This window comes from Medicago truncatula, chromosome 8, assembly GCF_003473485.1.
Source record: "Medicago truncatula cultivar Jemalong A17 chromosome 8, MtrunA17r5.0-ANR, whole genome shotgun sequence".
Classification (NCBI taxonomy): domain Eukaryota; kingdom Viridiplantae; phylum Streptophyta; class Magnoliopsida; order Fabales; family Fabaceae; genus Medicago; species Medicago truncatula.
Genome location: NC_053049.1, coordinates 2,114,421 through 2,126,827, shown reverse-complemented (window position 1 = coordinate 2,126,827; position 12,407 = coordinate 2,114,421). Strand labels below are relative to the sequence as shown.

General features: G+C 29.7%; 1 protein-coding gene across 1 annotated transcript; it reads left to right on the top strand.

The window, feature by feature from the left end:
• The first annotated feature begins 5,063 nt into the window (after nt 1-5,063).
• On the top strand, nt 5,064-12,055 carry LOC11430404 (very-long-chain aldehyde decarbonylase CER1). Its single transcript, XM_003626786.4, has 10 exons — nt 5,064-5,221; nt 5,426-5,649; nt 6,060-6,292; nt 7,822-8,041; nt 9,367-9,742; nt 9,839-9,946; nt 10,522-10,722; nt 10,868-10,966; nt 11,113-11,286; nt 11,663-12,055. The coding sequence occupies exons 1-10, from the start codon at nt 5,162-5,164 to the stop codon at nt 11,834-11,836; spliced, it is 1,869 nt and encodes a 622-aa protein (XP_003626834.1). The 5' UTR covers nt 5,064-5,161; the 3' UTR covers nt 11,837-12,055.
• Nucleotides 12,056-12,407: the final 352 nt, after the last annotated feature.

Genomic DNA, 12,407 nt, shown 5'->3' with positions numbered 1-12,407 from the left:
CTATTTTAATTGCACCTGATTCAATTATAAGAAAAATATCTGTGTTTATTTATTTTATTTATTTTCTCAAAAAAAATTGTGGGTGAGAGAATATTGTTGCCCCCAGCTCAACGCAAAAAAAAAACTTTAGAGTATAAAATACATTTACATTTATTTTTCACTAAAGATACTTACGAGTAACGTATAAAAAATACTTACATTCATCTCTTATTAAAGATACTTACGAGTTTCGACAACGAGCGTTCCTTTATGACTCATATGCAATGGTGAAGTTATGTGTAACGATGGAGTAACTTTGGTTAACCCAAAATATAATTTTATTCGATCCCTCGATAATATATATTTAGCTACCACAAACGAGTTTATCTGTTACATACCGGTAGAAATAAGATATTCAAAAGATATCTATTGTTTGACTGATATACTATTTCATTTTATTTTGACACTTCTAAACGTTTAAGCAATTACAGACAAATTTTGTTAACATTAAAATTCTCAAAACAACCCTCAAAATATGTTTCACTAGAAAATGTTAACTTCACTAATGATCATGTGGGCTCACCAATTAAATTGTTTTGATCTATGGCAATGCCCAAAGTAAAACAATTGTTGTCTTCTGACAACAGTTTTCGTTAGTGTGAGGCGTTGTGTATTCCTATATGACCATGGTTTTTACTAACAATTGGTAAAACTAAAACAAAATCATAGTCATTATTATATTATAGATAGATAACACTTTTGAAGTTTCCCTAAAAAAAAAAAGTTTTGATGTTACTCCCTAACAATACTTTTAACCATTGTTGTCATTGTTATCAAAGAGTATGATTTTAAACCGCTGCTATTGTTATCAAAATCTGTGGTTTTAAAACGCTGCTATATAGTTTAACCGCCCATCTAAGCTTTTTTCCTCTACGCCATTGGATTTTGAACTATAACTACCGAACCGTGGACATGTCTTTTTACCACTAAAAAAACCAGGTTCATTTTCTATTGCATTTATTAACGACGATAATAGTTTTCTCCATTTCTTTTTAAATATCAAGGTTTTTTTATTCATTTATGTTTGTCATATTCGAAGTTCAAGATACTGCTTAAAAACTACTCTGTTTAAAAAAGGAGCTAGTTGTCACCCTTTATGTGTTTTTTGTGGGCACATTGTATTGAAAGTTTTCTATGATCATAACCCTAAATTAAAAAGATTTGGACACGCACAAAAAATGAAACAAATTAAAAGAGAATAAAAATTCAATGATATTACTAGGTGTACATAGAAGAGATCAAGACTCCTTTTTCTTCAGGGGAGATCAAGATTTCCCGTTGTTACTAGGTGTACTCTTAATATATTTAATGACTACGGTTTAGATATCAAGCTCAAAGATTTTATTTTTAAAAGGAAATCAAGTTTTGTTTGAGATCTAAACCTTTCGATTTAGATTGAACGGTCACATAGTTATTCAGTGTGAAAATGTATATAGTATAGTTAGTGACGGTAGATAATCCAATCCCACAAGGAGGGCATAATCTCATCTGCATAAAATGATAGTCTAGTCACACTTGTAAAGTTGTAATGAAAACAAGCATATCGTAAAATTGGATTTCATGCAAACTGATGAGAACCTAAATTGAATATTCTTGCCATTTCTATAATTGTGTTAACATATTCCATTTCTATAATCTATGACATGTATTGATGATTCAAGTGGGCAAAAGGGGATTTGGACCACTTAGTTATCCTTATCACATTTGCAGTACTACTATGCTAAGTGGTTCAACAATTTATTTCCTATATCTTGTTCCCAGATATTTATTTAGATGTCAGGTAGTTTGAAGGGTGAAAGTGCAAAATGGGACTCTGAACTATTAAAATGATTTAACTCTTCCTTTCTATGTATATTCATTTAGTCATTATCCGGTATAGGTTATTTTCCTTTGTTTTTACGCTAAAATTGACGCAGGATTAGCAAGCGTAAAACTTAAAAGATAAACAAACAAGTTGCAAGCGACAAACTTGTAAAATAAGGGTTTTCGGAATCTACTAAAATTGAGAAAAGTTCTCCATGATTTTATTGAATGAAAAACTGCATCTTAGACTACGAAAGTTATGTTTAAATACTAGGGAAATAACAAATCCTAATGGGCCGAAAAATAACAAACTGAAATAAAACAGAAAATAATAAAAATACAGTTTTTGGCCATCAAATGACTTCGAATGGCTAAATTCACCCGTACATCATGGTGAAGCGATGTGTAATGCTTGTGAGCTTCGGAGCTTTCCAAAAAGGTATAATTCGAGTCAATCCGACACTAGATGCCAAATCTGCATTATTCTCATTGAACTTTTGTTACGCGCCACTTCATCTTCAATACGTGAAGCCTATTTGCTTACATAAAATATAAATTTGATTAATTCAAATGCTCAAATAGGAATGATAAGATTCAAAGCATTATGGATTGTCACCATCTCCATCCACAACTTGAGATTTGTATAAGTGATTAAGCTAGTTAGATACACATTGATAACACATAAATTTTGGAAGCCAATAGGGTATTTACACACCAAAATTCTAGTCGTAACAACCAAATTAATTTCTTACACAAATGACAAAATTTCACTAATAACTTGAGATCTACAGTCCTTGATTTCATCCAACTATTAAAAAATATATATGTAGATGTTCGCTCAAATCAGCTTTGGTGGTCTTTGAGATGACCAATCTACCACATGTTGACAAGTCATTTGTGAAGCTAGGAGGATGCAAAATTTGTTGATAATCGCCATAGGCATTTTTTTGGAAATATAGGAAGTCATAAAAACAACGAAAAAAACATTATATCTCAAACCAGGTAAAGATGAAGTAATTATACCATCGTGTTGCCATTGTGGCTTTTGTGGGGGTCGATCAGATGTCATTTCAGCAATTGAGACGACAACCATAATAGTGAGATATATAGGTGTTAGATTAGGTGGAGGATGATCCATCGGAGAAAAACATGCAATGACACGAATTTGCTCTCTTAGGATTCCAAGTAGGGTCGAGGAAGCAAAAGCGATAAGCACTAATTGAGAACATAAATATTCATTGTGGTTAGAGATGGAAATGAATGGAGAAGCACGCTAAGAGCGGAAGTCACAACAAACAAGCGTTAGAGAGAGAGAGAGAGAGAGAGAGAGAGAGAGAGAGAGAGAGAGAGAGAGAATACAATGAAAGTATGAGAGAGTTGTCACAAAAGTTATTAAAAAATGATTGTACAAATATACAAGTATCATTTTTTATAAATAAAAGTTAACTTTCCTTTATTTTCCTTATATTTAAAAGGGGAACTTCTATGGTACACTCACAAAGTGAGGTGTACCGGTACTCCTGCTTCATAATTTTGTAAATTAACGATCATTTTTTATGTAATAAATAGCTATTTGTCAATATTTATATTTTATAGAACATCATTTCATTGTTTATAAGAATTATATAATTTTTTTTTACATATTATCATAAAAAATAATGAATGTTCTCGATTATGAGTGATAAAAATTCAAAAAATAATAATTTTATTTTGTTGACATTTTTTATGAATAAGATTTAGTTATTATAATTATAAATGATAAAAAAAATAAAATATTTTTCTTCAAAAAACAACTTATTTAATTATTAATTTAAAGAGTGGGTGTACCGGTACACTCAAATATATTGAGTGTACCATAGAATTTGCCATTTAAAAGGGGATGAAATATTGCTTTTTTTTTTCTTTCTTTTCTAATGAAATTACTAAAGACAAATATACATTATTTTTTATTGTTGAATGTTCGGGACAAAGAAAGTTCACTGGTACTTTCAATTATTTGATCGTTATTGTCTTTATTTTAGTCGACATTTGTTGGTAGAAATGCATTGGCAAATGAAAAATAATAAATTTTAATATGTGCATATAAAAAGAGAGGAAATCTTATTATTTTTACTAAATTTTAAAAACACTACATTTTGCTTTTCCATTTTTACTATTATAAATTTCCAATTTTATTAAAAAAAAAAAACATAAGAACCATATTTGGACTTTTTTTGAAAGATTAAGGTTTGGAGGTATCTCTATAGACATTAATACGTAGGAATTGGGATTTGAACTTCGTATTCCCCCGCTCCTTCACACTAAAGATTTGTTTTTAACAAAAAAACTAAATTGAATCAGTTATGAAACTGTTTGAAAATCGATCAGTATAGAAGTTCTCTACATTTTACGATATTTCCTCACTCCTTCACACTAAAGATTTGTTTTTAACAAAAAAAAACTAAATTGAAATCAATTATGAAACTGTTTGAAAATCGATCGATATAGAAGTTCTCTACATTTTACGAAATCGACAAAAAAATGTCTATAAAATAATCAGCTTAAAATGAAAAAATGACATTTATGCATGCAACAATAGAAAAGTCAAGAGTTAACCAACTAGGGTTCCTCTAGTGATGTTAACTTAGACTTTTGGTGTGTTCCTCCTCCTCAATGTCTCATTTTCGATTCTCTTCGGTATCAATTTGATGGATTAGTTTAGCTTCTTTAAAAAAAGTAGAGTTCAATTTTTATTTTTATTTTGAAAACTTGTTACCCCATCCAATTTTTACGGTCAACATTTCACCCCTAATAAAAAAATTACAACACATCCCTGATAAATTAATTAGTGATGGTGGGCAAAGAAACCAAAAAACCAAACTGAAATGTTGAACCGAACCAAACCAAAAAAACTGAACCATTATTAATAATTTTGAAATTGAACTGAAACAGTTCGGTAATTAAAATTCGATTTTGGTTGTTTTTATTTATATATTTTTTTCAATTTACGAGTTATAACAGTTTGGAACAGTTCAGATCGGTTTAAAACAGTTCGGTTCAATTTAAAATGCAAACAGTTCGATTCGGTTCAATTATTTTAAATTTAACAAACAATTCAGTTCGGTTCAGTTTTCATCTTGAACCGAACCATACCCACCCATAGTGATAAGTGTCATTTAAGTGTAAAATTTATATATAGAATAAACATAAAAAAAATTCCCCAAGAGTTATCTTAAAGGCGCAGGTAGGTAGCAAACAAATATTATAAATAGATAGACTTGGTTACAAGATCATGCACACAATCCTTTGACTCTCTCTTATACCCTTTCTTGGCATAAAAATGGCGTCCAAACCTGGCATACTTACTGATTGGCCATGGACACCTCTTGGGAGATTCAAGGTTTCATAGTTATTATTATCATCATATATATTCTTATTGCATAATTTCAATTATTAATCTATCATCAAACTCTTATATCATATAAAGCATAATATAAGCAACCATGCATGATTTAATTCCTATGAATTGTTATAGAAACTAAAATAGTATATAACTTGTATTATTGTTAATTGTTTGTTTGAAAAAATGGATGATACAATGCAGTGGGTGATTTTGACACCATTCATAGCAAAGAGCACATACAATTTCATTGTGAATAGTCCAGAGGAAAAGGACCTTAGTAACTTCCTCATCTTCCCATATATGATGGTGAGGATGCTACATGACCAAGTTTGGATCTCTTTATCTCGCCATCGAACCGCCAAAGGAAAAAACAGAATCGTCGACAAGGCAATCGAGTTTGAACAAGTTGATCGAGAAAGCAATTGGTACGAATTACTTTTTTTAAAATGACAAATGTCACAACACCTTTTATTTTTGTTACATTCGACACCATAATTAATACTTAGTGTCTGTTTGGATTGACATCTCTTTTACCCAAACTCACGTTTAAAATCACGGTAACACATAAGCTGTATATAATAGCTTCATGCTTTTAGCGGTGAAGGTGTATTTAGACGCGATATTGTCTTGGAAAACTCGTATCCAAACATAGCTTTAGTTTATATTTAAGTTTATGCATATTTTCATTACCTATAATTTCACCCTAATATAAAATTTCCAAATTAAAGACATATATATAAATATACATGGAGTACATCAATTTGAATGAATATATTAATGATCAAATATTAAATTAAGGTATGAAATTGATTAATATTTAATTTTCTTTGTGTAGGGATGATCAAATATTGTTCAATGCATTGATATTTTATATTGGTCAATGGCTGGTTCCAGAGTCTCAGAAATTGCCCATATGGAGAACAAGTGGTGTGGTTATGACAATTCTTTTACATAGTGGACCAGTGGAGTTTCTTTACTATTGGTTACACAGAGCACTTCATCATCATTTCCTCTATTCTAGATATCATTCTCATCATCATTCTTCCATTGTTACAGAACCAATAACTTGTGAGTTTATCCTATTTTTTGTTTTTTATTTTAATTTCATTTTACCACCTCCCAATAATATGGAAATAAAGATGAGTAGGTGAGAAATTAATAATGTGGACATCAATAAATGAAATAGTGTAAATCAGCATGGCCCCTAAATCAACAAAATTTCAAATTCACACATGAACTCCACCACAATTAAATTTTCTTTTCTCACATATTTAATAAAGATATGGGTCTTGTTAACGAGTTTTCCCGTGGCACTCTTTAAGCATCCCAAATTTAATAATTATTCTTTTAAAAAGTTAATCATTACAATTTTTAATGTATTTAATACACAACTTTTCATTTAAAACTTACCATTTAAAGTGCTTAAAGATTGTCCCGGGTGCACTCGATAACATTTTCCTAAAAATAATCTAAATAAAACAGATATATAAATGTTAGTGGGTGTAGAATCTGCCAAAACATGTACATGAACTAGATAGTTGATTTGTTTAATTAAAATATTCAATGACTTTTTAAAACCAAATTGAATGAACAAAAATTAAAGATGAGATGAAAATTGAATTTTAAACAATAACTTGTAATTTAAAAAATTTAGTTAAATAAAAAACTAGTACCAACTATCAAGTGGTTTTTTATTTAAGCAAATGTAACTCATTTCATTCTATCCAAAATAGTAGCAATATAATGGGGAGGAGAATAAAAAGAATTGGGCTCATGCTAGACTGAAATACACTATATGTAGATGTTTAGAGCGATTCTAATTAACCTATCAAGTTATAATGCAATATATATATATACTATTATAACTTATATTATTTAGTATGTTGTTCGTATTTTGTTAGATAAACTTACAATACTATGTCTCTGAAACCCTAGATTTTTAATATGTGCATGTAACTTTAATTTGATGAATTACATATTATTTAGCATGTTGTTCGTATTTTGTTGGCCAAATACCTCCTCGAGTCCTTTAAGTTTCATGTTTGTTTTATACAGGTCCTTTAAGCTTTTAAGGTTTCAGATAAGTCCTTTCAGTTTCGAGTTTGTTTCGGATAGGTCCTGTTAGTTTCTAAGGTTTCAGATCGGTCATTTAAATTTCGAGTTTGTATCAGATAGGTCCTTTCTATCAACCTCCGTTAAGCCAAAGTTGATATGTATGTTAAGCCAAAGTTGATCTGGTTGGGGAAAAAATTGATGCCAAGTGTCAGAGAGAACCACCTCACCCACTTAACGGACATATCAGCTTTGGCTTAACGGACATAATAACTTTGACTTAACGGAGGTTGACAGAAATGACCTATCTGAAACAAACTCGAAACGTAAATGACTTATCTGAAACTTTAGAAACTTAAAGGACCTATCTGAAACAAACGTAAAACTTAAAGGACTCGTGGAGGTATTTAGCCTATTTTGTTTGATAAACTCGCAATAATACTGTCTCTCTGAAACCCTAGATTGTTAATATGTGCATGTGACTTTAATTTCATGAATTACATGTTGCAATCATACTAATATAGTCAATTTAATTTGGCATGCAGCTGTGGTACATCCATTTGCAGAACACATAGCTTACTTTTTGCTATTCGCCATTCCATTATACACAACAGCAATTACAAACACAGCATCCATAGCATCCTTTGCTGGTTATCTTGCTTACATTGATTTCATGAATAATTTGGGTCACTGTAATTTTGAGTTCATTCCTAAGAAAGTCTTCTCCATCTTTCCATTCCTCAAGTATACCATGTATACACCATCGTAAGTATCCAACTCTTAATACCTTTATCGAATTTTTGTTTATAACTTTTTTTTTACTATTTTACTGCAATTTCATAAAATTATTTTTAACTATTTATTTATATTATATCACAGTTAATTTTGATTCATAATAATAAAGAACATAATTCATCTTTATATAAAAATACAAGAGATTAATTTAGATATTTTTTTTGTCATGAGTTAAGTTGGGTTTGAAGAAAATTGTAAACTATCAAATTGAATCTTTAGTGTAAGTATTTAATATGGATAACAAAAACAGTTGCAACACCTAGAGTATATCATAGAAATGTAGCTTTCTTTGATGTATACATTAAGTTAGGCAGCTTGTACATTGCCAACCCAGAGTACTTTGGTATAGTGGTCCCTATGAAATAAAGTCATAGTACGTATGTTGTTATTAATACCCAACAGATTAATTATGAAGGTAAAAAACTAGGTGAGTTCTATTGCTTTAAAGTTTGCATCAATAATGGAAAACCTCCAAATCTTTCCCCAACTAGATGTAACGAGTTAGTTGATGAAGAATTTATTGATAGTAACGATTTGGATCGGGAAAAAACTAAGAGGATGTACTCCCCATCTTAGAAGTATAATAAAGATATGAGTTAGACTCAATTTAACATTGTATCAGAGCATAATGATCAGGTCATTTATCATTTATATGCACGCATCAAGTTAGTCGTGTTGGTCGTAAGATGATGTATTGAAAAAAAATTAGATCAGATATTCTTTGCTTTACAAATGGTTTTATAAGTATGAGTTTACGAATGGTTTAGGTTTTATAAATATGAGTTAGACTCAATTTGCGATGAAAAACTTTCGATATATGATTATACATTTATTTTAAATCATATTATAATGCAACAAAGTAATCAACTGTAACAACTAAAAAAAAAAGTGGTAAAATGTCTAGATGAAACTTTTTTCCGAGTTATAATATACCCCTCTGTAACAAATATATATAAGAAAAGATATATAATTTCATTTTTGAAATGGAATATAAACAAAATTAACTCACATCTTAATAACTTCACTTTTTTATTTCAAAAAAAAAAAAAACTTCACTTTTAAGTATTTCTAAAATATCCTTTATTTAATGTAATATTTATATTTTCAATTACCAAATTTATTAGATATAGAGGATAATTAGACAATGGAGTACTTATTTATTTTTTATTAGGGCATAGATTAAATGTGATCAATTACCTTTTTTAATATGTGTAATTTAACCATTTTTTTCTTATAATTTGAGTATTATTAAACTCAAAATTAAAGAGAATAACTAAATATATGCTATGTGACAGGTTCCACTCATTGCATCATACACAATTTCGGACTAATTATTCACTATTCATGCCAATTTATGATTACATCTATGGAACTGTTGACAAGGCTTCAGACACATTATATGAAAATTCATTGAAGAAAGAAGAAGGTACACCAGATGTGGTACATTTGACACACCTTACAACTCCTGAATCCATATATCAACTAAGATTGGGATTTTCTTCCTTAGCCTCCTCACCCCAATCTTCTGAATGGTACCTTTATTTCATGTGGCCTTTCACTTTTTGGTCTGTTCTTGTCACTTGGTTTTATGGCAAAACATTTGTTCTTGAGAGGAACTCTTTTAATATGCTCAATTTGCAATCATGGGTTATTCCAAGATTCCATGTTCAAGTAAGTTTTGAGGACTATAATATTAATAATTTTTATTTTTAAGAAGTAAAATTATATTAACATTGAATGATATTGTTTTTGTTTAAACTTTTGTAGTATCTTTTTAAATGGCAAAGAGAAACATTGAATAAACTTATAGAAGAAGCAATACTTGAAGCTGAGTTGAGCAAAGTTAAGGTTTTAAGTTTAGGTCTTTCAAACCAGGTGAGTCCTCTAATTTTATAGTGTTTGTGTAAAAAATTATATGCATTGACAAGATAAAATAATTTTACACAAACATTAAATAAGATATATATCACCATTTAGATGTTATAATATTTTATTCTAAAAGACCTACGGGTCGATGGAAAGTTTGTGTAAAATTATTTTATATTGTCAATGCATATAATTTTTTTTTTTTGCCTAAATTAGATGTTAATTTTAGATTTCACTTTGTCCCTTGAGTTTATTTTTTGTTTCATTTTGGTCCATTAGATCACAATGTTAGACAATTTGGTCTTTTAAATTATTTTTGTTTCATTTTGGTGACTTAACTTACAATATGAAATGCTTTGATCTTTTTAAGTTACAAAATTTGGGCACTTGGGTCCTTCAAATAAGGGATTAAAATATCTTAATATTTGTAACTTAAGCAACTAAAGTATTAAATGGTTTGTAACACAAGTGATCAAAATTAAATGAAAAGAAAAAGCTTAAGGGACTAAATTGTATAGCTTATTGAGCAATGACTTAATGAGATAATACATATATATATATATATATATGTTCAATGAATGCAGGGAGACTTGCTCAATAGATATGGTGAACTATACATCAAAAGGTATCCCCAACTTAAGATGAAGATTGTTGATGGCAGTAGTTTGGTTGTGGCTATTGTTCTTAATAGCATTCCAAAAGAAGAAAATCAAGTTTTTCTTTGTGGTAGACTTGACAAGGTTTCATATGCCATAGTTAATGCTTTATGTGAAAGGGGTACCAAGGTACGGTTAATTTTATCAATTTGTTAAACATTTTCATTCATTTCTAAAATTTTCAATAGAATTGTTAGAAATTTTAATAGAACAATTTTTTAAAACAATCTAGATTAACAAAAATTGCTTCTTTTTTTTTTCTTCTTTCTTTCAGGTTACAACAATGTATAGAGATGATCATGAGAATCTTCAGTTACGGCTATCCTCGAAATCCCAAAAGAATTTGGTTTTCCCAGGATCAAATTCTGCTAAGGTAAATCTTTTATAAGTTCTAACAATTACATAATCATATCTTTATTTTGTTTCAAAGTTTCAACAAACAAAAAATAATACAGTACTAATGCTTTTGGTTTACTTAAAAGATGGTATCAAAATTGAAAAGTTTATTTGAATTTGCAGATATGGCTAGTTGGAGATCAATGTGAGGAGGTAGAACAAAAAAAGGCACCAAAAGGATCATTGTTCGTACCATTTTCCCAATTCCCTCCAAAGAAATTTCGAAAAGATTGCTTCTATCTTAGCACACCAGCCATGATAACTCCCCCTAATTTAGCCAATGTCCACTCTTGTGAGGTTAGTAAATATTTACACTTCCATTTTACACTCTTAGAAATCAAAATGTGAATAATAAACTACTAAATTATTTAAGAATTGGTTAAATGAAGAAAACATAAGAAGACAACCTTGTATATATTGCGATGTTATAAATCGTGGTCACAACATGATCTTCGATTTTACAAAAAACATGTAGTGAAATACCGTCGATGTGACCATAACTGCAGTAACAAAAACATCAAAACCTCAATGTCACGACTAGATATTTAGTCAAAACATGAAACAATATAGTCTCCAAGATTTCAAGTGAAGATGTAAAGTTATATCGAGAAAACATGAGACTAAAATATTTAGTTATTTATATAATTAATTTGATATTTTGTATATGCAACAGAATTGGCTTCCAAGAAGAGTCATGAGTGCATGGCGTATTGCTGGAATATTGCACGCTTTGGAAGGTTGGGACGTTCATGAATGTGGAGAAGTGATGTTTAGCATTGACAAAATATGGCAAGCAAGTCTTCAACATGGGTTTAGACCATTGAAGATTAGTCATCCCATTGATTGAATTATAGTCTATTAAGCATATCTTAAATAAGTATATATTTTAGTAATTTATCAACATGGTTCAGGTATTATCAGCAAGGTGTAAAATATATGGCTATTGTACGTGTAATTGGATTGCTCCAATTTAGACATTTCTCCTGTACTAGCCTTTATGGCGTATGATACATATAAAATAAAACATGTTTAATTAGTAAGAGAATGAGAGGTTATGGCTGTAATATATGTGCATGCATGTTGTGAACTTGTGATGAATGTATAATACTCAAATTAGTCTCTCACAAAGATTACTCAAACCGTATGATATAGCAAGCACTGAATAAAAAGAATGTGATAAGTAACACCAAATTAAAAGGAGTGTCCAAACAAAGATGATGAAACAGTAATTAATGAGGGAGATGAGATAAACAGAGACTAATTATAAGCAACATATATAATGCTAACTAACAATGTCTTCAAGCGAAAGTTAATTAGCATCGCCATATGGAGAGACGTGAAGTTTCATAAATGGCCACAATACATGAGTCGTTTTCTCATGCCCAATTAGTGTTCCTTTAAATAATGCTATATAATGC

Bases quoted from the DNA above. Each gene is read 5' to 3' on its own strand.
- LOC11430404 (XM_003626786.4), top strand. From the start codon at position 5,162: ATGGCGTCCAAACCTGGCATACTTACTGATTGGCCATGGACACCTCTT. The intron at 5,222-5,425 runs GTTTCATAGTTA...GATACAATGCAG, and splicing joins CACCTCTTGGGAGATTCAAG to TGGGTGATTTTGACACCATT. The intron at 11,287-11,662 runs GTTAGTAAATAT...TATATGCAACAG, and splicing joins CCAATGTCCACTCTTGTGAG to AATTGGCTTCCAAGAAGAGT.